At 40.8% G+C, this 26390-nt stretch overlaps 2 protein-coding genes across 2 annotated transcripts; one reads left to right on the plus strand and one right to left on the minus strand.

Annotated features, from left to right (window-relative positions):
• Positions 1 to 5024: 5024 nt before the first annotated feature.
• On the minus strand, positions 5025 to 12584 carry LOC141795969 (dynein axonemal heavy chain 1-like). The gene is made up of 23 exons (XM_074676809.1): positions 12494 to 12584; positions 11998 to 12177; positions 11712 to 11793; positions 11478 to 11547; positions 11004 to 11151; positions 10775 to 10904; positions 10588 to 10704; positions 10197 to 10452; positions 9915 to 10072; positions 9586 to 9797; positions 9040 to 9338; positions 8746 to 8896; positions 8380 to 8573; positions 8050 to 8275; positions 7806 to 7925; positions 7624 to 7706; positions 7334 to 7475; positions 7024 to 7179; positions 6716 to 6914; positions 6365 to 6618; positions 5983 to 6195; positions 5716 to 5880; positions 5025 to 5586 (listed from the first exon to the last, which is right to left on the minus strand). The coding sequence occupies exons 2-23, from the start codon at positions 12172 to 12174 to the stop codon at positions 5479 to 5481; spliced, it is 3660 nt and encodes a 1219-aa protein (XP_074532910.1). The 5' UTR covers positions 12175 to 12177; positions 12494 to 12584; the 3' UTR covers positions 5025 to 5478.
• An 8393-nt stretch (positions 12585 to 20977) lies between these two features.
• Positions 20978 to 26375, plus strand: LOC141797770 (netrin-4). Its single transcript, XM_074679457.1, has 10 exons — positions 20978 to 21476; positions 22147 to 22637; positions 22735 to 23031; positions 23333 to 23459; positions 23677 to 23865; positions 24117 to 24333; positions 24435 to 24562; positions 24856 to 24924; positions 25016 to 25186; positions 25890 to 26375. The coding sequence occupies exons 1-10, from the start codon at positions 21347 to 21349 to the stop codon at positions 26024 to 26026; spliced, it is 1956 nt and encodes a 651-aa protein (XP_074535558.1). The 5' UTR covers positions 20978 to 21346; the 3' UTR covers positions 26027 to 26375.
• The last annotated feature ends 15 nt before the right edge of the window (positions 26376 to 26390 follow it).

Here is a 26390-nt window from a genome sequence, read left to right on the forward strand (position 1 = left end):
CAGTCACTGTCACTGTTGGCTTAAGCGCCACCCTCCTGCAGTTAAGTCATATTTCTCAACAGTCCCTATGAGGTCGCCTTAAAGGAGCAGGAAGTATATTCAGTTCAAAGATCACCGAGCACTCCAGACATATCAGGATAAAAGGCTGAATGAATATGGATATAAGGGAGGCAGGATCTCTCTGTCTTTGGTTTTATTTCTTAATTTATGAAGCCACGGCTCACCTTAAGTGACATGAATTCTGTCTGTGTTGGATTTTGTATAGGTGGCTACAAATGTATTAAAGGTCCCATATTATGCAAAAATCACTTTATTAAGTCTTCTAGTGAAATTTGTGGGTCTTTGGCTTTTCTCCCAGTCCACAAAATGTGATATTTAATGACAAAACATGTACTTAGTAGTGCTTGTGAATGTAAAATCCTGACCTGAAAGGGCTGTTTGGAAGTTCCGGGGTTTGCCGATGTCAGCGATTCCCTTTTTTGACCAATCAGGAGCAAGTCTGACCTGATTGGCCCACCGGAGCAGATACCCATAGGCATAATATAGATAATATATTTATTTACATTATAAAGATAATATCTTTATTATGTCTATGTAGATACCCCTGAACCACCCCCGCCCAATCCTTGGTTGTTTTTGGAGAAGACTAGACTAAGTGGCTAGAGTTCATTTATCAAGGAAATGTTCCAGCTACACTCAGTAAAACTGTGCATGTGTGTGCTAGTCACTTCACGGTCGACTGCTTTTCCAACTTTGGACAGTACAACAGAGGGCTAGAGAATAGACTGGTCCTGAATCCAGGCGCGTTACCAACCATCCACCAACAAACCTCAGACCCTGGAAATGTGAGTATTTTAAATGCTGTGTGCTGTGGAGCAGATGTAAGAGCTTTTCCTCAGTGTCCCCCCTGTCTCTGTGTTAGCTTCAGGATGCTAACTTAAGCTGCAGTTAGCCTGTTGTTTTATCCTGTTATGTTACGGTAAACGAGCTTCGCTGTTTTCTAAACATTGTGCACTCGAAGCTCGTGGCCCCGCTCTCGACGAGGAAGAGCGGGGCGGTATCAGCGGTGGCTCATTTACATATGAAGGTCACGCCCACTAAATCAGACCATTCTGAACAGAGGGGCTATGAGAGCCTGGAAACAATGCTGCTGTGCTTGATTTATTGGCTTTTGGAGCAAAACATGTTACTACCATTTCATGAAGACATCAATGATCCATGTTAAACTGTGACATTTAAGCACTGTAGTGGGTTGTAAAAATAAAAAGACAGAGTAGGGAAAGTGAAATTTTTTTGGGTTTGTTGTGTTTTTGTTTAGTAATCCAGTGCACAGACAATGGCCAGTTTGATCCAGCTCCCCTGTCTGAGATCTGTATGTAGCTCCACTGGTAGAAAGACTGGTGGTAGAGAGAGTCCCTGTGACAGCAAACACAGCAGGTCAGTGAGGAGTTCAGAAAAACAGGGATAGTTTGTATTTTTCCATCCCTGTGCTCTGTGTCCAAAGTTTCTAGGCCCAATGTGCCAGCACAAGGTGTTGGCTTTGAGCTGTGGGTGGAAAATACAGAGCTGCACATTTAGACGCTTCGCGAAACAGGACACTAACTGGAGTCTATTTTGGGTAAGTAATAAAACCAGCAACAGGAGATACACACAAACACAAGAGCACGCAGCCTGACACCAAGACACAGTGAAAAATAGGGTTAATGATAGAGCAAAATCCTCTGCTCATCTTTTTCCCTACCACAGAGAATGTTTTCACAGTAGATGGGCAGACTTAGACCCCACTTGGTGGAGGTTTGTGATTGGATTTTGGAATGAACCAGATGACAGCCATTCATGTGTAGCGCTCCTTGGGCCTAGAATCCCTGAGCTGACCTTCCTTGTTATACAGCGAGCACCCTCCAGGAATAGACTGTGGATGTAGACACCCGCGTTTGGTCTCTCTGTTATCATTGACACTGACTTCACTACCTGGTAGGAGAGCTTCAGGAAAGAAATGAAGATTCAGGATGATGTTTAACACTGAGGAAACCACAAGTCTTCAAAGAATCAGGTCATGGTGGTTTACTTACAGGCTAGGTCCAAGAAGTCAGTCAGAATGTTATTTATGAGTCCAGAGTTTCTCCCTGACAAAGATTAATTTGGTTGTTGCTTAGTGAGGCAGAAGCAGCACATGTGAGAAAGACTGTCTAACAAACAGCTATGCCCCTGACCTCAAAACCAAATCCGACTTTGTCAGCGGAGGTGCCTTAGTGACAAGCATCACTCCTGAGGGATCCACCGAGAAAAGCCTGAGGGAAAAAGAAGCCTCTAATCCAGAAGACAGGTGGAATGCCATTATAGATCCATCTCTACAGGAAACTGATCCTCTGAAGCAGGTCTGACACCAAAGAGGCCAGGGGCTTTAGACATAGGCCTGGGTTGAGAGGGACACATGACCAGTCAATCAGTGGGAGAAAAAAATTGATGAGTCATAGTATCACAATTTTTGAACGATTTCAACATGTTTTTTTTTTCTTTTTGTTCAAATATTAACTGACTTACATGTGATGTACTTTTTTTGGAAAAATATGGCTCCTGATATAGTTGTCGGATACACTGAATGTTGTGTTCTTGTGGGTACTAACATTGTTTTAATCAATGTTGAACAATATTTGGTACAAGAAGATAATAAATCAGAAATCAATTTACACAAGTTGTAGAAAACTGAACACTAAAAAACCTGAAACCTAAGCAATATGTCTTTTATTTTTTCTAACTTCTAATTTCTGTTGTCTTATTTTTAGTAAAAGTGTCTTTTGAGGTTCAGTATGAGCCACATTCACCAGACCAGTCCAGAAAATTAGGTCTGTGTTGTAATGAGTTAAAAAAATTGCCAGTGGGGTAGGAAAAAAGTTTGTTTTAAAAGGACAGTATTCTAATATCAAGAAACTTGACAAGAATTTTCTTTCCTCTTTTTTTTTTTTGAAGTGAAGTCCCAACTGCTGAAATAGATTTCAAATGAGATACTTTTGCACTTTCTGTACATGTGACAATCCTGAAGACAAGAGTTTCACTAAAGAAAAAAAAAACATAGACCGGAATAAGTCAGCAACACTGTAGAAATCATTATCATCACTCATTTTTTCACAATGTCTGGTCTCAAATAATCAAAGTAAAAATCAGAACCAACAAAGAATTGTAGTTTTAAATCAAATCAGCACCCCAAACATCGTAAAACAATCTAATCGGGAGAGAAGCCTATCATCCCAGCCCTACAGAGAAATCACTAAAATTTTATCTAAAATCACTAAAATTCCTCCTAAACTACAAATACCAGACTTCTATCTCTCACTAAATGTCATGATAATCTATTTGATCATAAAAGTTAACTTCAAAGCACACAGCAGCTGTCTGTACCTCCACATTTTTTTGTTTTAAAATGTCGCTGACTTATTCTGGTCTATGTTTTTATCTTTGATCTTACCACACTGGCAGAATTTATTTGGTCAGGTGAATGTGGCTCATACTGAGCCTAAAAAGATACCTTTTCTAAAAGTAAGACAACAGAAATTAGAAATCACAAATAAGATAACACTTTCTTAGATTTCATTTTTTTAGTGTTCAGTTTTCTACATTTTGTGAAAATTAATTTCTGATTTATTATCTTCTCGTGCTAAATATAGTTTAACAACGTACCATAATAGTACCCACAAGAACACAGGAACATTCAATGTACCCAACAACTGAGCTGTGAGTCTTGCCTTTGCTTTCTACATGTCAGGATCCAAGTTGATGAACAGGCCATACCCTACAGAGCCTTTACAACATCACCCAGACCCTGAGAGGGGACCTCCAGCTACTTGTGTCATCTGAAACATAAAACAGAAGCAACTGAAGTAATGTAATAGTATATAATTGTTTTTCGATGTCTATTTAGTTATTTCTAAACTAGTTCAAAATCATGGACCTGTGTTTGTGTTTAGTTGCAGGTTTAAACAAAGAATGAATTCTGATATCTGAACAATTTAACTTCAACATACAGTGCTGTATCATTACACTTCTAACCACATCAGATAAGGGCTACAGAGTAACAGAAGAAACAAGTCATGTAAAGGACATCCGACCTGATAGATTTAATTTTATTTGCACTAATGATGAGTAAATTGTGACAGAGAAGAGTGATGTGTGTCAAACTATCACAGGGAACTCCAAAAAGACTTTGATGTTATCTTCAAGCACAGCCTGATTTGTCAACTATTGACCTCCTGCATTAGCACTGTGTCCATGGACGCTTCAAAGAGGAACAGCTATTTTTCCATCACCCCCTGAACACTGATAGGCTCAGGTATTGTTTTCACCAGTGTTTGCTACTATCTCCTTCACTATCAGGGATACAGGAACAAAAAGATCATTAATAACACATTACACTTTAGTCGTGTTGTGAACCACAAACCACAGCATGCTGCTCAAATTCAAATTCTAAACAAGCTTTACACTCTAAGCTGAACTGTAGAAGTGATTCAGGGTTTTCAGGGTGGGACAGCAGTTTTAACAGATTTGGCAGAATGATCAGTTCATAGATACATCAAGAATCGAGTCCTGATGGCCTTTCTCTGTACTTGTGGTCAACCAACACCTCTAATCTCAATGCTGGGACTCCTTGACTTGGCTGATTATAAAAACATTGTGTGTATATGTGGTATTGGATTAAGCAGACTGTGTTTGTTGATTACTGGGACTTCACTGTAGATCAGAATGCACTATAGGACCAATTCCAAAGGGTTCATTTACATAAAATTTTTATCTTAGTTATAGGTTTTTATTCTCATTCAGGGAGAGTAGAATAAATAGAAATCCAAACATAGCAGTATAGGAATTAGAGACTACTACAGTGGTCCTGTGGTTGACGACCAATTCACAGTCCATTGTGAGAGATGTAAAAAAAAAAAAAAAAAAAAAACAGTGTTTCTTTTTTTTTTCAGTCTTTATTGCTAAATCTGTATCCTCATTTCTGTCTGCTCACATTCATGGCCTGTCAGAGACACTTTGATGCACCACAGAAATACTATGATAAATGTCTTTATTTTTATATCTACATTAATTACCCAGGTATCCTATGAGTGATGGCCACTTGTTAAAAAGAACCGTATTCACAGCACATTCACTCTCTGATGGCAGAGACTGCTACAGTAGGTGACCATCACTTTTAGCTAATCTCAATCATACACATTTGCACCTCACTAACTAAGAGATTCCAATTACTGTTTATGCGTTTTTTGTAGAGAAAAAATAACTGAAAGGACAGTTAACCAATAAAAATACTTTTAATTTATTCTCTGGAGGATTTTGCTTCAAGTGGTGTCCTGCCAAACACCCCTGCATGAACCTGGTGTAAAAGTCCTCAAACTTGTGTCACCAGTATAGTTCAGTCCTGTTTTCCCCACCACAGGAGGAGTTTCATAGCAGTTTTGGTGAGTTTTACCAAAGAAAGGCGATTCACTTTATCTCCATGTATTCACTGAGACCTTTCTGCACCTGTTCCAACAGTTTGTTGCACTCTTTGAGTTTATACAGAAGGAAAGCATCTGGACATAGTTCAATCACCTAAACAAACACATGCACAAAAATAAATAAGTGTTAACAAACAAATTACCATAATTATAAATGAGCTCTAGGGTAACCTCTAACAAAAAAAAACTTGTTCTTTTATACCAGGTGTGATGAGAAACTGACCTTTTTAGTATTAAAGACTCTTCTCATTACCATCCTCCAAATTTGCTCCATTTGCTGGTATTTTTTTCCTTCCTCAGGCAGCTGCTGGTGTATCTCATCAGAGCTGAAAGTGGGCTCCAAGGAGAGCCAGGAGCGCTGACATGTCAGCCACTCTTTAAGCATATCCTGCAAACACCAGGAGAGGGCAGTAATACAACATGAGACAATAGATCTGATGCAGCACAGGAAACTTTAAGTGATTGAGTGAGTGCATGCGTGAGGAAGTACTTTTATCATTCTGAGCTTGCTGTCCCATGTGTTGATTTGGTCCTCAAAGGTCTTTTTAAAGGGAGAAGAAGACATGCTCTCAGTCATGACAATGTGGTCATCCAGCAACTGGAAAATTTTATCCAGACTCTCTAAGATGAAGGTGCCTGTCTCCTGGTAGGGCAAAACTTCAAAGAATACATTTGACCACTCTTGCTCGATCTTTTCCAGGGCCTGTAAATCAGAGTATGGAAATGTCATCAACAATTTTTAAGTTGTTGATCACACACTGACAGCTTTGATTATAAAAGAAGTAAGCAAGCCTGTACTCAAGTGACAAATCATGCAAACTACACCTCTGTTAAAGTCACATTTTGTGAGTTTGAGCTCTGCTCTGAGGTACCTGCTCAATAGCAAACTCTTTCCCAGCCACCTCAGCAACATGGGCAATGTCATCAGCATAATTCTGAAGGCCAAGCTCCAGGCAGCGGGCAAAAGTCAGGTCAGCCTTGGGTTGGACTTTCATCTGGATTCGGTCTGAGAGCATCTCCCAGTGGCGATTTCTCATCCCTGGGTTCCTCAGGCCATAAATCAGAGGAATGTTTGGGAGGAAGTCTTCAATTCTGCTGCAGATTATCATCGCCACCGACTGGCAGTCTGTTCAACGGGACAGTAGACACAGAATTACACATTTAACACACAGATAGGTACACCATATTTCTCAAGTTGGAACAGTGAAAGATGTGTGATGTACCAGGAATGTCCTTAAACCCTTGGATACATTTCTGCATGGTCTCGTGGGCATCTGTGGCATTGCGCTCAAGCCTCTCAGGGCTGATAGAGGACAGTGGGTCACTGAGCCAGCTCTCATGCCAATTTACCCAAGAAGAGGTTGTGATCCAGAGGTCTTTGAAAGGCTGAAAGTCCTCTACCAGTTCTCGCAGGCGACTGTACTGTCAAACATTCACAAAAACAGGCATGAGGATTATATTTAGTATTTAATTTTGTTGTGATGGAACATTTTAAGCCGATTTTAAGCTGATCTGTTTCTCTCCTACTTACATTTGTGACAGGAATACCGAACAAACGCTCTCTGCTGTTGTAAGTTTCAGCCAATGTCAGGCACTCCTTTAGCTGTTTGTCTGTACGCCTCATCTCATTTGCTACCACTTGAGCACATTCAATGTTTGTGTAGCTTGCAAACCGAGCAACCAGCATCTAAAGACAAAGTTGCAGTGATTTAGAGTTGGAGCTTCTCAGGGCATGTTGAAAAATGAGAAATATAATTCCTAACTTTTAGACAAACAGACAAAAGTCTGCCTAAAATAAAAAGTTACTGAGGCACATGACACAAACAGAGAGTGCAGCTGACCTGTAGAGAGCCGAGACGCTCCTCAAAGTCCCCCTGGTCAGCAAGCTGTGTTTCCCTAAACAGCTGCTCATCTTCTTCATCTTGAACAGCCACGTCTTCCATCTGATTGATTATCCTTTGTGGCCATCCAATAGCTGTCCATCTGCACAGAAAGGTAAGTACAGTATTTAAAATGATACTCCCTACTTTTATCCATTCACCGTCAGCCTAACCAATACTTCTTAATCCCAGGTGATGAAACACAAGTAAAACAGAGTTATTCTTGAATCGACAAAATGAACGACTCTTACTTTTTTTCAAAATCGTCATTTGAAAGACAAAAGAAAAAACTGTCCAGTAGGTCATAGTCTGCCAGGGTCTTTCCAAGTTGTTTCTGTCCCAGAGAGGTGTAGGAAAAAAGAACATTAAGTGGCAAAGTAATGCTTTTGATGGAACACAACAGAAATGGGTACTTCATGTTGTCAGTGTGCACCTTGTAAATCTTAAGCTGCTCAGGGATCTGCCCCATAAAGTTCCTCTTTTCAACCAACTCCTCAATGCTAGCGGGCCTCTCATGCAGCTTTGCACTAATTACATCACACTCTTCACATGCCTGCAAACACACCAGAAAAAAAACTTAGGGCAAGTTGAAAGAGTGTGTGATCTGTATTTCTAAAAAAATAAAAAAGACACAACACTCCTACAGTGCAAACTGTATTTTCAAGCAAATAACTCACATCGTCAACTTGCTTGCTTAACTTCTGGGCAAAAAGCTCCAACACTGCATTGGCCAGTAACTTTTTTTTGTTGGATAGAGCCTTACGCACAGCTTCCACTTGGACCATAAATGGACCAATGACAATTGAGGCAGGCAGGGAGCGTTCAATCAGTTCTTTGTCTTTGAGATGTTGTTCCACCTCTTTTTTCACCATTTGGGCTGTCAGTTCATCACTCTTATGAGACCTGGCAGACAAGATATACATTTTTCAATTAAACAAGGACAAGTCAAATGTTAGAGGGTCTATGGACTTGAGGGAAAATTGCATGAGAAATTCCAACAGACTTACTCAAGGTAGGTGTTCATGTTGAGGTTGTGTAGCTCTAAGTATTTCTCATATTCAGCAGCATAAGCCCTGAGAGGTATCGCGGCTTGTATCAGAGCACTGCGGACCTTCTCTCTCAGTTCATTTACAAATGGTTCACACAGTTTCACTGAATCAAGCCACGGATCACCACCGATGTACATCTCCTTCATCACAAACTGGTATGGGCAAAGAAAGGAAAAGTTATACCCTCATCCCTCATTTTCACCAAGAGCTCATGTTCTCCGAATCATGAATCAAGAATGAAGACCCTACAGAGAACATGTTTTACATTTGCATGTCCATATTTTTATCATTATTACTATCATCAAGCCATAACACATTTTTTACCTTATCAAGCTGTAGTATACCATATGTGGCCATAATACCCTTATCAAAGAGGTTTATGACTGATGGCTCAAAATTCCCCAGAGGAGGGCGGTAATGGACCCCAGTCTGATCCAGAACCAAGTCCACCAAGAACAGAGGGTCCCTCTTTGGCCTTGTTTAAGAGAACATTGTAGAATTATCAATACATCATGCATGATGAATGCACATTGCTTAATTTAGTTTGAATATTTATAAGTCTCACTGTAGACCCATGAGAATTATATTGTACATTTCTTAAAATGTGTATGGTCTTACTTGTACGAGCTGGTGATGAGGTTGTTTCCCCAGACCAGGTCCTGGGGACATGTCAGCACACTGTCGCAGGTATCTAAGAACGCCTGAGTCAGGCTGACCAGTGAATCTTGCACAAGAAAGCGCAGGGAGTCCTGCATTTTGTTGCGCACCACAACCATTAGTTTGTACAGCTTGGAAAACGTATACATCTCCCAGGAGGACTCGTTGAGGTTGTATGCGCCTCGATTGAAACCACCCAGGTGAGAATGAAAGCTGTTGCTCGTAGCTACCAACCATTTCTCCTTTAGATAATTGTGAATCTGTAGAGAAAAAACGAGATGTGATGCTTCTGAAAGTTCAATAATGTTCTATGTTGTCGGGTTTGTCTTTCTTATAACTTCTTGTGAAATATGTGTGACAAAATTTTGCAATTAACGCACAAGTTTTTGCAAGAGCAGAGGTTAAATCTGGTGATCTGCATTTGGACTCATTACCAGACAACCAAAACAGCACACAGTCATGATCTTGTATAAAATACTCAAAAGCTACACAGACAGTATTTGGTACCTGAGTATGTACTTGAGACTGCAAGACTTCAAAGTCGTTGAGTTGCAGTGGTTCAATTGAGGTAATGTTGAAAAGTTTCATGGCTGCTACATTGTTGCACTCCTGCCATATTTCAGATATCACTCTGATGACCTCTAAATTTCTTAGCTGGAACTTAGAGAAAAAAGCTGCTTTTTTTCCTTCATAGTCAAAGCAAGGTACTGTAACACACCCTGTGCATAAACAAAAAAGGCAACATTTAGATCCTGGGGATAAATGTTTTTTGATAAAATGGATTGTAATTATAATACGTTTACTTCAGCAAATGCACGCAAGGCTGACAGTCTTACCTTTTTGTGGTACACACTGAGGATCTTTTTGTGGCAGGATGATGTGCGGAAAATTCTCTGGTTGCCTCTTCACTACATTGTCAAAGCTCAAACGGTTCATTGTGCGGCCATATTCCAGTTTGACCTCCTTCTCAAGGTCCCCAATACACTGTTCAGAACTGAACATTTAATACTATATTAGATCAACTAGGTAGTTAGTATATGTTTCTATGCCTAGGAATCTATTTAAAAAATATGTAAAAGCGAATCAAGAGAAAATGACAATACAATTGTAATACTTACATTGTAAATGTGAGCCTTGGGGCTGAAGCAGCATGCCTTTTAATACGCTCTAGACTCTGGGCATCAAGAGATGGTGATCCACTGAAGTTAGGCATGCAGTCCACAGACAAATGGTACAGGATCAGAGCTTCAGCGTTGGCCCTCTGACGCAAGGCATGCTGAATACGTTCCACAAAGACACGTGGATCCTCAGCAATGAATAACAATCGTAGTCTGGGTATCCAGTATTCAGTGTCTGCTTTTTCGGTTGTTTCTGCTGCGCAAAAGAAAAACACAGAAAGTTCAAAATCTATGGTTAGGCAAATCAAATCTGCAATTTACAGGAGTCAAAGAGTTAATAGAAAAACTGTCCGTATTTAAGAAGCAAAAACACAAAAATATTCTTCTTTACCTGTTGGCGAAGTGATTTGGTGAACCTTCCGTACAAGGTACTGAGATTTCTCCTTGCTAAAGTCAAGAACTTCAACTGAATGCCAGCTGAATTCTAGAGAGGTGGTTTCTGGGTCATCTTTAAAAGCCAGAAAAGAAATTAAACACCAAAGAACAGCTTTATAAATAATCAAACTTAGGACATTTACCAGAAGTAATTGTGTCCTCTGTTGGCAGCAGCGCTTTTCCACAGACAGTTTTTCTGTCAGGTGATCCTACGTTGCACGAGGCAAGCCAGTCTTCTGGAGTCCTGCAGTCATATTCCTCATTGTCAAATATCTGAGTGAAAGACAAGGGGAAGATGAGGAAGGGGTACAGCCATGTTATGCAAAAGGAATTAAATTGTCAAAGCAAAGAGTGTAGCAGAAAATGGGGCACCTCCAGGGGAAGGTAGGATGACACAGCATTGTCCTGCGTAGTTTTGGGTTCACTGCTGTTCTCATGTCTTGTCAATAGGTGACTGGAGGTTATACCCTTGTCTGCCAGAAGCTGCTCCAAGTCCAACTTCAGATATTCCCTCTGACATCTATGCAAACAATGTGAATCAGAGTTGATCAACCTTGACTACAGAAAATCAGAAGCAAATGCTAAAACATCAACAAGCCAGCTCATAGATAATAACAGAATGTCTCTAGTGAATAATGTCAAAGCATAGTAATGTTTTTATAGCTCTTTCTCTCATCTCCAAGACACTCAAAGAATTCTTATATCACAAGTCACATTTACATTCTTATACTTATGGCTGAAGCTGCTATGAAATGATTCCATCAATATTAACTAGAAAAGACATGTTTAAATGGAAGTACAAGAAAAGGACTCCTCCTCAATCTCTTTTATTAAAGGTATGCAAACCTCTCTATCTTTAACTTGCGGGGTATCTGCCCAGGAGCAGTTTGGAAAGGTAGCTGGACCTTGGATGGATCTTTAATCGAGAAGAGGTAAGAAAAGAAAGTGTTAAAAACAGAGAAAAAGAAAAAGCCAGCATTCATAGCAAGGCAACATTTTGACTGAGTGTACATGTTATTTATCTGGATATTTTAAAATGGCTTCATATTCATAAAAGCGTGATTAAATACATTATCTTACATATTGATGTGTTGCAACTCCTGAACTTCAGAATGGATTGTCTCTGTGTCTTCTGCTGAGCCTCTGGTTCCGCTATGGGAGACTAATAAGGAAACAGCAACTCTTGGTTATGTTCAGAGCACACTGTAATCAAAGTATATGGTTTATGAACTTGGCATTGGTTTAGTATTATGATTATAATATTAAACCCATGCCAAGTTCATATGTATTCATTCATATGTAGTTCAATGTATTAATACATTTCAGGATATGAAGGCTGTGGTGAATGCATTTAACGTGCTTTTACCTGAAAATTTAGAGCACTGATAGCCTCTGAGCAGAGGCCATTCTGTTCTTTCATGAAACATTTTCTGGCTGAAGGAAGAATGTGGTCGTAATTCAGAGCAGGAGGTTTCGGTCGAGAAGGTTTTCTAGGGGGATAAGGCACCAGAACTCCGAAAACAGGGGCATTTTTCACTTCCATCTTCTGGGAAATAATGTTACAAAAATGGTAAGTAGCAACACGTAAAGGAATTCACAGTAAAAAAAAAAAAAAAACATTTCAGTTTGACTTAGTTCCAACTAAGGTGATATTTTTCTATTTAATCATTTACTTTTTAAATTATTATTTTGGAGTGGTGAAACGACAATAGAAAGGGTGGCATAAGTTACAGCGTAACTCATAACCTAGCTTAACTCAGCTACAAATGTGTCCGTTGGCCAAATCACAGCACTGAAAAGTATGTCAGGTTACCTTCGCCAATTTGATTTTGTAAGCAACTTCAACGAGCATTTAAACTCACCCCATTTCTGTTTACACTGTAATTAGTAAGTCCACCTCAGGATCTTCCGCACAACTTTCTGAAATCTCAGTTACACAGTGACAGTTGACTGGCGGTATTTTAATGTTGCTTATGGTAACGGTTCTCATGGGGACGAGTCTCTTTGCCACAGTAGCCCATTAAGCAGAACAATACATCGATGGCCATCGTCAGTCTACTGCGTAGACAGTAAAATTTGTAAAACCCTTCGAGAGGAAAAACGCCAGAGACTGTACGAGAATATAAGTATGATTTTAAGGGACACTAAAGTTTATTTAATGTACATAAAAGTGAATCCTTGGTTTAAAAAGTAGTGATAGATAGATAGATAGATAGATAGATAGATAGATAGATAGATAGATAGATAGATAGATAGATAGATAGATAGATAGATAGATAGATAGATATCGATTTAAAATGAAGTAAGTTAGGAAGCACTTCCAATGTGTATCTGAAACTGTAAAATAACCAAATTGTGTATAATGTCAAAATTCACATAGATAGTCGATTGGTTTTGTCTGTTTTTTTCCACTTTCAGTTATAGCCACTAGGGGGAGCATGTTGCTCTACCTATTAGTTTTACCCTCTGAAATGAAATGAACTATAAGCGGTCTATCACCACGTAGGAGAAAAAGTGTCTGACTTTGAAACTTGTGATAAATTGTTATAAAGGCCTCTCATACTACCCTTGGACACTTCAAAATATAAACAAACAGGCCTGCGCTCTGAAGAGCAATGTTCAAACGAAATAGGCTGAAAGAGGTGGTAAGTTGGTGAAACTGATGTCTATTGTTGTAACCAATGTTTGTCATAAAAAATCTGATACTGCACCAAAAAAGTACTGTGAATAAGATTTTTGCAGTCCACAACACTATAAAAATGTAATCAAAAATGATTTTAAACCAGCCTACTCAAATATATAAAAAATATAGATGTCTACTGAGTTGCTCAGTAAAACAGAACCAATACTATCAAAGCTTAGAAATGAAACATTTTGAATGTACTTTGATATAAAATTTTATTATAGATCACTTATTTTATAATTACACATACACTTTCTAGGCAGAGTATGAATAATTAAATACTTGATTAAATTCAGATTCCTTGTGTTTGATGTCAGAATGCTACTAGGTTAGCTTTATCATTTAGCAGCACTTTTCTCAGAGCTTTCAAATTTTATCGTGCCTTGTGAGATCAGACAGGATAATGGCAAGGCATCACACAACTCAGTTCATGTGCAAATGTTATACTATGAAGCCAAAGCAAAATTCAAACACTCATCATGACTTCATTCATGGTGGTGCTGTTGAGTACTGCAGTTCTTCACAGCAGTCATTACCCAGAATAGCCTGCTGGAAACACTGAGCAAAAATTTCCTGCTTCATTGGCATCCTCACAATGGAGCCCAGTCCCAAAGCAATGACCTCAGCCATTGAGAAGGCCTAAACCAAATGAAAGACTTCCCAAAGGGTTTAAATAGACCACATCTAATACTGAAATTATCATATCAGAGTTGCCTCAGCGTTTAAATCTCTCTGACCACAGCGGTTCATTAATCAGTACATGTCTGGTGGTATTGATTAAAGCAGAAAGGGTTCCAAAGAAAACCTGAAAGAAATGCACAACTCCTCTGGAGACAGTCCCCTAACCAGTGTTTGGTCGGCAGTACTATAACCATCTCTGGAGCCAGGAGCCAGGAGTCCACCACGGTAATGGGGCCTGATTGGACAGATGTGGCCAGAAGCTTTGGGAGAGTAGAGCTGATTAAACCCTAACAAGCTGCTTTATAGCTTTGATCTGCTCTGTGCATCACTTTAAACAGCCCAGACATAGATATTCCTGATCTAGATCAGCCTCAACCATTACAAAACATTATGATAATTGGCTTACTCAACAATACAGATGTATATCCTAGATTCATCATATTATCTAACCACCTTTTTTAATCCCTTTACTCTACTCATACAGTAACGGGAAGTTGGGAAGGTCATGCCTTTGTAACCACAACTCCCATTTTAAGCTAATGACATCAGCATGTGCCTCTAACTTTAGCTCCTCCTGGGGGCCAGATGTTGGCAGATGTGATCAAACACCGCTGTCCCCTTCTTACTGTCACATTGCTGGGTAAACAAGGAGGGTAGGGCAGTCACACATCTTACCACATACCTTTTTTTTTCTCCTGTAGAAACCAACAGGCTAACCACAAAAATGTGCACAGCCAGAAAGTGCAGTAACATTGTGTATTTGTGTTTACTCACAGGTATGAGTGCATACAATGGAATGGTGTGGTTTTTAGTTTTTGTGATTCACTGTATATATTTTGCATTTTGCTTGGATCAGATCTAAAGTGTTAGTATTCATACAAAGACACCAGGAGCAAGAGGAGCAGGAACAGATATAACTTGCCAGGACAGGTCACCTTTAATTTTTATACATTGCGCATAAAAGTAATACTCATTGGTGCAGCCCATCTTCAAGGCAGCTTTTTTAATTTGGCAGACTTCAACAAATGTCTCTGAAGTTGGTGCACCAGTGAAACAGAACCACCATGCCATGTTACCATTCACCATTCGCAGTTTAAAGAGATGAAAAAGCACACACAAGCAGCTGACGAATATGGAGCCTTTGTGCACATTTCCTTTTTAACTGTGCCTTTAAATATGAAGCAGTGTTGTCTAACAACATCTTTTGATTATGTATTGATAATTCAATTCCTCATTTTGACTTGAGTGAGGCACAGGTGCACTCTTGGCATGCCAGTAAGAATGTCTTTAATGAGTTGAAACAGACCTCAAAGCTCAGAGTGGTCAGACATTAGAGACATACCAGGACCACCAACCTGACACCAGCACCTCAAACAGCTGCATTTGATTTTTCCCTCCGTTTGCTCTATTTTTCAGAGTTACTTTCAGGAGGGGACCCAAAGTCAGGGACCACACTCCGCGAAATTTATGGTTAATACAGAGATAGAATAGAAAAGAACTTAATTGTCATTGTAACAAGTACAACGAAATTGAAGTCACAGCAGCAATTACAAAAAACAAAAGTAGGAAAATGTAGAAAGTGCAGAAAGGTCCATAAGAAAATAGGTGGTGACAGCTTGTCCATCATTCTCCAGTTCAGCCTCGACCTCCACAGGGTCCAGGACTGAGCTTCTTCAGCAGTCTGTTCAGTCTCTGTCTCCTCACAGCAGGTGAAGCTCTTCCAATGTGGTGTTGGTGTCTGATGTTAGCTCCGTTAGCCATGTCTGTGAATAGCATGATGCTACTCTGCCCTCTGGTATTCCCTCTGTTGCTGGGTTAGCACAGCTAGCTTGTCCATCTTATTGGAGATAGATCTTACATTCCCAATAACGATGGATGGAAGGACAGGTCCATGTCATCACTTCTTAGCTCACACCTGAGAACCAGCACGTCATTCTCACCTCCTTCTCCTCACCCCGTGGGAAGACATCCGGCCTAACACCAGTTAGCATTGACATGCTACAGGCTGCTAACAGCTGAGTTCACATGTAAACAATGCAGCCATGGTTACATGTAGGATCTCCAGACAAACACAGGAGAAAAAGTAATAAAAATATCCCTGAAGCCACAATAAGTTTGGTGTCCATGACCAACAAATGAGCCATACAAAGTAATGATCCACTCCAAATACAAAGATTACAAAAAAGAGACACAAATATTACAAGAAATGGACAAAGAAGAGAGAGCTGCTGCAAAAGGCAGCCATAGCCAACAGGGCGGCGCCTAGCAACGAATGATAGATGGGATCCCAGTGAAGTAAAGGTAAAATCAAATCATGTATTTACATGATACATTTCTATAAGTATGGCACAAACAAAAGGAAACTTGTGTTTTGTAGATTATTTCATTGTTGTGACAATGCTTCTTGGCAAGTAATCATGCAATCTTACACTGTTCTCCTTTTAAATGGTGTTCAATTTGTGTGAAACGTGCCGTTGTTGGATGAGCAGAAGACTTTCAGTATGTGGGTTGGTGCCCATGAAATATTCCCTAATCTTCTCGTTGGCAATGCAAAAAAGCTTATTCTGGCATTGACTCTAGTTCAGAGTTGGCGGGTGATTTGGTTAACTGAAGTCTGAAGATGCAAGACATGTGGAAAGTCGAACAATCAATAAATACATCACACTCACAAAATGTCACAACTTTGTTTTGCCTAACACCAGCTTAAAGTTGCTTTATGGCACAGACCCTGTCCACATCAGTGGAACGTGGCATGTCTATACTTGGAGAAGACACCTACCGACCACTGTTTTTCTGGGCTCATTCTCACAGGTGCTGTCACTCATATGCAAATCAGGCACCTGATTTTGAGGGATACCAGAATCTAAATAAAGGGGTTAATAGCAACAGCAGATGTTTGGCATTGCTGATGTGAAGGGTGCAACCCACATACTTGACTCTGCTGCTCATCCTACACGTACATGTTCCTTACAAATGTGACACCATGTAAAAGGGAAATTAACATGCTTCCCAGTTTAATATTTATTTATATAATTCTTTTTGGGTTTTTTTGGTCAAGAAAAATGGCTGCAACAAAGAAATAATCTACCAAACAAAAATTTCCCTTGTATGTTCATCCCAGATCTTTGTTTTCTTGACCCCTGACCTGCAGCACACTTGGTTCTAGCTTTGTTCTGCTAGTTACCCTTTTATTGCCTCCTTTTAAGCCACAGACCAAATTTCCTTTGAATCCTCTTAATTTTATCAAGACAGTTAAAATAAATAGTTATAAACCAAGTCAGCACGCTTTATCTAAGTGGGTGAGCGAATATGAGCAGTGAGAAGAATCTGTAACACATGTCTTTATGTGTCATTGTGGTGGGAAACCAGAGCACGTGTTCTGGCATTCCAGTTTGTTTATGTGGGTGGGAAACAAAAAAAAGTTATCAAGAAACTGTCTGTTTTTGTTTATGTACATATTTCTGTGTTTCAGCATAACAACGTGTTTATGTGACTGAGTTGGTGGCGCACAAAAGTATATTTTGAGCTTGTTAGTTTGTCACATCCACTGTGGTTTGAGTGTATGTTTGCATTTAACTGGCAGTAGAATTTGTTTTGAAATATTGAAAGGATTATAACCTATAAATAACTCAGCTGAAATGCAGCTACCCAAGCATTCATGTCATTCCTCCTTGTTGAGTTAATACAGAAGAAATAGCAGCACGTCATTATGGTTTTATGTCACTCATACTTATGTGACATTTTGCAGCCTTAAGTGTTCAGTGAACAGACAACCGCAAATCCACACACAAGCTCCCAGAAACACACATTGTCAGATCAACACACTGCTGGTGTGCTTCACAGGAGACGTGATTCGTCATCCTGCCTCATCTGGCCTCTCTGTCACATGCTGCTCTGACAGTTTAATCTGTGTCGTTCATCCTCTCACATCAAAGAGACAACATGCAACTTAACCTATCCTGTGTGCTGTCCTCACACCCCAACATAGCTGTGCAAATGTTTATAGACAAACTTTTAACAGTCGCTTTGAGCTCATTACAGCCTTTCTCTGACATGAGGATCATGGTAAAGTTCAGGAGTGAGGGGGCTGTCCCCGTCAGCTGTCTACATTGATTATCCTGCTCAAAGTGAGACTACATTGAAGCAACACTCAACTCAAACTTTGCTAAAGAAAAACAGTCCTCTTTCTTTTATTGGGCTTGAACTATAGACCTTTGCAGTCGACTTTTCACCTTGACCTCTGAACTTTGAACTGCTGAGCTCACAACTGAACGGTGTCATCTCTGACCTCAGAGTAAAACATTCAGCAAAGAGCTCTTGTAATTCTGAAAAGTGCAGCAGTCTAATTATGTCTTTCTGATCTTCACATCAATCATCACTTCTGAGTAAATTACAAAGGATACAAGTCTCTCCAAGAATGCTATATGATAATTAATTGTAACCTCGTAACTTAATGCTAAAACACTCTGTTGGCCCTCTCATGTAGAGTGAATACATGAAACATTAGATCCTGCATCGTAACCCTGTAGTCTCCATGGCAAAAATACAAGAACAAACAGTGAAACATTTAGATTAGACCAGCTTTGACCTTATTGCTCCAAATCAAAATACACTGAATAGATGAAGTTCTTGGGGGGTTGAATCAGTGCCTGACGATGTAGGCTTGTGAAGAGGCCTCAGGCAGGAAAATCACATCAGGAAACAGCCTAATCCTCCTTATCCCTGGAGTATCATGTGAAATTACAGGACAGAGCACAAAGCATGAGAGAGACACAGGAGTGTGGAGTGACACCATGTGCTCAGCCCATGCATGTATGAGAAGCCTGCACAAACACTGGAGATTAAAATGGTGAGTCCCTGTTCACCTGACCCCAGCTTTCTCACCCATGGCCCCTATGAAGCTTTGCAAATGAGAGAAAAAGGAGCAATTACAGAGGCAGTCATGAGGCAGGTATAGAGGATCCCTGGGACCCTTCCTGGCTGGTATTTGACCTGTCACAGCTGGGGGTCACTATGAAGATACATGCATTTAGAGAATGCATTCAACGAAATGAGCTGGAAGAAAAGAGGCAGACATTTTTCCCATAGCAATGTGATGGAAACCATGGAGTGAGCTCTGAAGTTAATTCTGCTTTCTATGCTTACGTCTTAAACAAGCACTTTATTGGATGTGGGCACTGCTGCATTCCTATATGGCAGAAAATTACCCTTAATCACAGTTTATTCAATTAAGAACTTAGTGTGTTGTGCATTTTCAAGCCTAAATGAGAAACCAAACATATAACTTGCACTGAAACCAGCTGCTCTTAAAATCTTTTATAGCTCTGCTGCAAACCTTGACCTCAAACCTCAGCGACTTCACTTAAACCTGCAGTTTTTGTCTTTGCAGGAGGCAGATAATGGGGGTATACAGTATTCAGTGTGAGTATGAACTACTCAAAGCAGATTCTATGAGTGAAGAGAAAATCAGAAGACCAAACGGATGAGTTGACTTCATGTTTTATCCATTATGATCCCCTCTTATATAAACACACTCACAGGTCCCTCCATCCCTCACACAGCAAAAGGATGTGAATCTCATTTACGTGTCCTCCTGAGTCAAAGGCTGGTCCTAAATCAGTCCAAGAAAGCCAGAAAATATGTCAGTGCTCACATATATTTCCAGATATCAGCTAATCCTCGTATGTGGTATAACTCTAATCTCCTATTTGGTAAAAATATATTGCACCACTGGGGCGAGTGGATTGAGGAATTGGGGGATGGGAGAAGGTGCGGATGTGGAGGCCAGCCAAAAACTATAGCTTGTGTCAAGAGAAGAAAAGAAGGACAGCAGGGAAAAATTAAAAATTAGTCATTGGGGGGGACCATGTTCTACTAAATGATTCACAAGTTTGGAGACTCCTGAACAGAGGATAAAGTCTTCTTCCTTCATATACATTAAAAAGGCAAGAAGACATATCAATATTGATTGATGAGTGGGGCACCATGAGTGACAATGGCAGATCTACAAACATCACTATCATTGGCCAAAATCTGTTTGTGTCATCCACTTTGAGGTGAGGGCAAAAAGAAAGTTTGCACTGCTTTAAAGACGTTGATTAAATCAGATATCTCTGTGTCTAATCCAGTTGTGGTCTTTAGTATTTGATGTTCAGCCATAAAAACTGAAGAGACAATGTGTTTATGCTTCAGACTCAAAGGATGTGTGTATGTGAACGTGTGTGCCAGGAAAGAAAACTACATCAGGCTCAGCAAGAGACCAAGCTGATCTGACGTGTGTGGTCAAGACGCATTTGGAAGGCGTCTGTCATATATCAGACCATGTGTTTATTATCCAGTGCTATAATGAAGAATGGCACAGTAATCTATCCATCCGGCAGACAGATGGGGAAAAGACTCCTTTTCTTGTCCAAGTAATTTGCATGAAACTCCAAGTTGTCAGAATGGCTGGGTACCACAATGCGACATCAAGCTGCAAATGACCGCACTGAAGGCTGTTTCATGCTCCCTACTTGTTTTTTTTTTTCCGTGCTAGACATCAAAGAGACCTGTAACCTGAAATATCTCCAGCCGAAAAACAGGAGGGCAGGGTCAGATAAACTAATTTCCCCGCCTCATTACGAGGCCCGGGTTAGTAGAGGGACCTGGTTTGGCTGGTATGTGCTCTGCGCGGCTGGTTCACATTTAGTGCCGTGAAGTACGAGTGCAGGTCGCAAGCTTGTCCCTTTTGGCGCACGGTCCCTCTCAGTATTCCAGTTGATGACAGTCTGTCAGAGTGGAGTAAAAAAAAACGCTTGATCCAGAGTGGTTTTGGTTTAGTGCGGCGGCGCAGCCCCCTTGTGGAGTATGTGTGTGCGTTTGTGAGAGCATGTGTGGAAGGACGTAAATACAGCGCACACTCCTCCCTGATATCGCGCACAGGAGACTTGGCTGAGATGCACAACTCGGCTTATCTGTGAGTTAATGCAGATATTGGAAAGACTGGTTTAGCTTGTGCAAGGAACTTAACTCTTTTAGGCTGTCACACAGGCTGCACTTCTCACTTTACCAAATGAAAGACGACGGACATCTCTCAAATGGAAACTAACCAATTTTATCTAATGCGGAGCGTTGCGTATTGAATCAGTAAATGATCCTCCTTTAGCTGCAACAAGGCGGCCGTCCCTTCAAAGAGATACTCCTGCTGTTCACGGGGATGCTTTGAACTTTATTTGGGATATTATTGTGACAGAATCGAGGACACACTCCTGGATCCATCGGGAAGCTTTACGCATTGCGTAATTGTCAAAGAAGTGCGCTTGTCATTTTGATCTGCTTCACATTATGTCAAGACTAAGCTCTGCTTGGAGGCATGTGTCGCACTATGCATGTGGTAAACACCAACACACGGATCAAACTGTTTAGTATGCTTGGGAAAGGTCGACATCAGACGCTGGCCGCGCTTTGCTGGCTGTTTTTGGTTGTGCCAAGGAGTGGAGCAGGTGAGCATCATCAACTCCGTGGATGCTGATCCCCTTACGTCCAAGAGATAAAGCACACTTGTTCTTCTTCTATCTTGTTTTTTTTCTGTTATTAATCTTTTTTTTTTTTTTAATGAACGGGTGTATAGTGGCTTAATTGCGTTGATGTGCAAGAAATATACAATGACATCTCATCGCAGTCATCGTTTTTCAGGTTCTTTTAACTATAATTAAAATAGTGCTTTATTGGGGATTAGTTTAATGACTCAATTTATGCATTATTGGCTAGGCAAATCCCACGTAGACAATTAAGTTTTTTTTTTTTCCATTTATTTTACCATATTTTGTCACCCTGTTGTAACGGCCATACCGGTCGCTGATCATATGTAATAGCTTGGCAGCCTTTGTCTTACATGCAACCTGAGCGTGTCTACACTGTCCAGTGGGGAAAGGGCAGGGTTCTTCATCCATTGAGCAAGCAGCAGAGCTCAATAGTCATGCTAATCAAATATTCATGACAAACAGTGAAGAGCACCTTGGTTTTGTCCATGATGTCAGCGCTGTAAATTGCTTGCAGTACATTTTAAAGGTTTTTTGTTCGTCTCCAGCTAATACATTGTAAATTGACTTATTCTCTATAACTGTATCACCATCTGTTTCATTAAAAACTTTAATGACTCTCCCTGATCAGTTTCCAGATGTGTGGACCAAGCCTGCAGTCCACCCATTGGGAACCTGGCGAGCGGCCGGACCCTCCTCACCCTCTCAGGATGCTGTGGAAACAGCTCCCTCAACCATAGCCCCTGTCCTCATCCTCCTGCTACCCCCATCCTCTGCCCCGAGGAAACTCACCCCTCTGCCCACATGACTGATGACCCTTTCCTACATCCAGACACCTGGTGGGCATCAGGTGCAGGAGCTGAGACACAGAGGCAGCAGGATGAGATCCAGTTGAATCTAGAAACACAGTTCTGTCTGTCCTATGTAGTTTTGGTGTTCAGGTCCCCCCGGCCTGCCGTTATGGCTGTTGAGCGTTCAGCTGACTTCGGGAAGACCTGGGGAGTTCTTAAGCTCTTTGCACAAAATTGCAGCTTGGAATTTGGTTTGCCTGATGATTATTTTCATCCAGGATCACTGTGCACATCCCGTTATACCGGTTCAACACCCTGCAGCAAGGGGGAGGTCAGAGAATGTGCAAGGAGTGCAAAATGTATTACTTAATTTGAGATCTTAAGAGTATTTGATTTAATGTCAAATGGTGCTCTGTTTCCCCTCCTAGGTAATAATACGGACACTAGATCCCATCAGTGTTAAATCACTGGACCCTTACAGTCCAGAGGTGCTTAACCGCCTCACTGTGACAAACCTCCGCATCAGACTGCTTAAAGCTCAGACCTGTCCTGCTCCAGCAGAGGAGACCAGCTACACAGCCTCAGTTCAGTCCATCAAGGCCTCAGCCTCTGCACCTTATGCTATTTATACTTTACTGGCCAGAGGGACCTGCCTGTGCCACGGACATGCAGAGCACTGTGCACAGGTCAACAGCAGCAAAAACATAAGCCAGGACAGCAACATGGTGAGTGGCTGTTCTTTGAGGGTAGGTGCATGCCAAAGTGAATGAACTACAGTCAGTGATAAACCATGAATGGGAAAGTCGTTTTCTGCTTTGGCCTGTGATCTACCACAGTCTCGTAACATGGGTTCAGGTCTGTAAGCCAAATGATCTTACACCCGGGAAGATTTCCAGCTAAAAAGCTTTAAATAGCTCAGTTTGTTCTTGACACCACCTACATAGATGTGTTTTATAGCTGTCTCCAGACAGCTGTAAGGTCTGCTACAGGTAGAGTATCTGAGCAGCTCTCTGATCTGTTTTCCAGGTGTCTGGACGATGTCTGTGCACACACAACACAGCAGGGGATCACTGTGAGCAGTGTGCCCCACTCTACAACGACCGTCCTTGGAGGCCTGCTAATGGCACAAGCAGGAAATCAAACCCATGTCAGAGTAAGTAACTCCAGTCTGACTCTGATACTCTGCTTGGATATAAGAACAAAGAGCCAGCGACAAAAAGTGTTGAAGGATTATAAAGAGAGCCGTGTGGTTCAGTTCGTTTCAAACTAAAAACATATTGCTCATTAATTGTTTCCTCTTTCCTCCACATCCTCATGGTCTGTATTTGTCGCTTTCTTCTTTCTTCTCTTACACCCTGCTTCGATGGTAGAGTGCCAGTGCAACGGCCATGCGGATAGTTGTCATTTCTCACGGCGGGCATGGGTTTCTACTGGTGGCATCAGTGGAGGGGTTTGTGATAACTGCAGACACAATACATTTGGGCGCAGGTGCCAGCGATGTCGCCACGGCTACCACAGACACCCATCGCTGCCACTTAACTCACCACACGCCTGCACACGTAAGAGACTCCTAATAGGGGGATAGATAATGTGTTTTCAACCAATTAGGGGAGCAAATTACAGGAGATTTCTTGATTTAATCGACCTCTGTGGAATAAATTATACTGTCAGGGGGGTCTGTGGTTAAAATCAAACACAACCACAGTGTCTTGGGGCTCCATCTGTTGGCTGTGTTTGTAAATTAGTTACTTAACTACAAAAAGTTTCTGTGTTGAGTAGAATACAGAACTAAGGGTCGTCTTTTTCTCAGGCTGCTGGTGTGATCCAAAGGGCACAATTTCTTCACACGCTCAAGAGGAGGGACCCTGGTGCCACCCTAGAAGTGGGCAGTGTCACTGTAAATCTGGAGTAGGGGGCACCAGCTGCAACAGCTGCCTGCCTGGCTATTGGGGGTTTGGGGAGGAGGGCTGCAAACCCTGTGTGTGCCCTAACAGCTGTGATCAAACCACTGGACAGTGTCTGCACAGGTAAAGCTCAGACTAAACCTTAACACTACAACAAAGTTGAAGTCAGATTGATGAATCACAAACCAGAGTCTTGAATCTTATCTTCAACTCTATTTTTGCAGCTACTTTAATAATCAGGTGTTTAATGTGCCCATCGGTGGGAAAGTCCCTGAGCTGGATCACATGTTCACGACAGAGGAAGAGGTACAGTGGCCAAAGGAGCTCGCAGTTTCTGCTCTGCATTACACAGGTGAGTTGTATGAGACATTTTACCTGTGTTGTTTTTGGGTTTGTTTTTGTCACTTGCACTATCACCACAAGGGAAGCGTAAGGTTAATGGGCAGGTAAACACTACAGTAGGAACAACGATAGGATTAGTGTTTATTCTAAAGAAATTCCAAAGGAGTGGACTGATGCTATTTTCTAGCCTCTCTTCTGTCTGAAAATGGTTGATTAAACCTCTACAGAGATTTCACACAAACTTTCAAATACTACCACCTGGTACATCAGAACATCAGAACATACCTGCTCCTCTCTACACAGGAAAGTGTAGCTGCAAGGAGAAGAAGCTGAGAAGTGTGTCTGACCTATGTAAGACCAAACATGACTACGGTAAGAGATAAATGTAATCTAGGATTCGTCTAATGTTTCAGAGAATCATCTCAATCTTCTCTTAAAAAAAAAAAACTGTGTCACATGACAGTGATCAAGGCCAGTGTGCTGTCTGCCTATGACAAAGGCAGCCACGCAGAAGTGCTGGTCAAAGTGCGCAAGGTCCTTTGGACGGGCAAACTGGCACTCAACTTTGAGACTATCAGAGTCTATCCACTGTCCTGGACCATCCGTGGCTGCACCTGTCCAGTTCTAAACCCAGGTGAGACCAGTTTTCAGAACAACCAAGAAAAATAAGTGTTTGGTTACACTAATAACCTCTGAATGTAGACACAAGTTTCCTTGAAGAAACTAGGAGCACCATGGTTTGAGCAGACCAAATCATGAATAAACATCAGGAGGACGGAGACAAATAAGAGTCGGTATCAAAGATATGCTTTAAACTTGTCAAAAAAACATGTTAGAGGTTTGTTTGAATGTGTAGTTTACATTTCTGTTGGTGTCATGTATTTTATATGACATTTCAACCATTTTTAACGCATTAAATAATCAGTCCCATTAAATTGTCAAAATGTGTAACTGCAAAAGCATGACAAGTATTAAAAAATTCACCCTCCTAGAAGTTATGCAACTGTACCAATGAAATAAGTTTTTTTTTTTGTATTATTTCAAAATAGATTTAAAATATTTAGCTTCTAAACTTGACAATGTGGATTTTGCTGTAATGAGCAAGTCTGTATGTTGTAGACATCAATGTCTCCTCTCTATGTTTGGGTCAGCTGGTTTAAATCATACTAAGTCTTACTTTTACAGTTTAGCAGACTGCTAAAATCATACTCATAGTAAGTTTTTTTTGCACAATATCAGATTTTTTCAAAGAAACATTGGTTACATCAATTGACTTTTATCAACTACACATCTTGAACCCTAGAACACCACAGTAATCAGTCTACCTTCTTCACCAGGTACAGAGTATCTGCTCGCAGGCCCAGAAGAAGCTGGGACAGGCCGTCTGCTGGTCACCATGCAGAGTGTGGTGGTCCCATGGACATCCCGGCTCGGCCTGCTTGTGTCAGAGGGCCTGAGAAATGGATGTCCTTGAACTGAACACTCAAAGATGGAGACACTTAAGGGGATATCATAAAGAAATGTTTGAGTGAGAAGACAATTCAAAACAGGAGCTGAAACTCACTTGAGGGGGACAGGAGACATTGGAGAGAATTATCCTTGAGTCAAACTCAGGTTTAGTTCAGGTCATGATTTAAATGTGTGCAACATATTCAAAGACATGATACTGAATGAAATGTCTGCAAGTTGGATTTTACAGACCATATGTACAAAATCTGTTAATTATATGAAACAGCTGAATTTGTTAAGTTGAATCCCTCAATCAATGCTTGATCTCTTTTTAATGAGCAACATGACTCAGGAAAAGGTTGGGGTTGTCCTTTCTTATCCTGTTGTTA

This window comes from Halichoeres trimaculatus, unplaced genomic scaffold, assembly GCF_033239565.1.
Source record: "Halichoeres trimaculatus isolate MK-OKI-2021-1 unplaced genomic scaffold, fHalTri1.1 fHalTri1_scaffold_1, whole genome shotgun sequence".
Lineage (NCBI taxonomy): Eukaryota > Metazoa > Chordata > Actinopteri > Labriformes > Labridae > Halichoeres > Halichoeres trimaculatus.

Coding starts and splice junctions, on each gene's coding strand:
- LOC141795969 (XM_074676809.1), bottom strand. CDS start 12,174: ATGGAAGTGAAAAATGCCCCTGTTTTCGGAGTTCTGGTGCCTTATCCC. Junction 11,794..11,997: donor TCAGTGCTCTAAATTTTCAG/GTAAAAGCACGT, acceptor TTTCCTTATTAG/TCTCCCATAGCGGAACCAGA. Junction 6,196..6,364: donor AAGAGTTTGCTATTGAGCAG/GTACCTCAGAGC, acceptor TCTGATTTACAG/GCCCTGGAAAAGATCGAGCA.
- LOC141797770 (XM_074679457.1), top strand. CDS start 21,347: ATGTGTCGCACTATGCATGTGGTAAACACCAACACACGGATCAAACTG. Junction 23,460..23,676: donor GAAATCAAACCCATGTCAGA/GTAAGTAACTCC, acceptor CTTCGATGGTAG/AGTGCCAGTGCAACGGCCAT. Junction 23,866..24,116: donor CTCACCACACGCCTGCACAC/GTAAGAGACTCC, acceptor TCTTTTTCTCAG/GCTGCTGGTGTGATCCAAAG.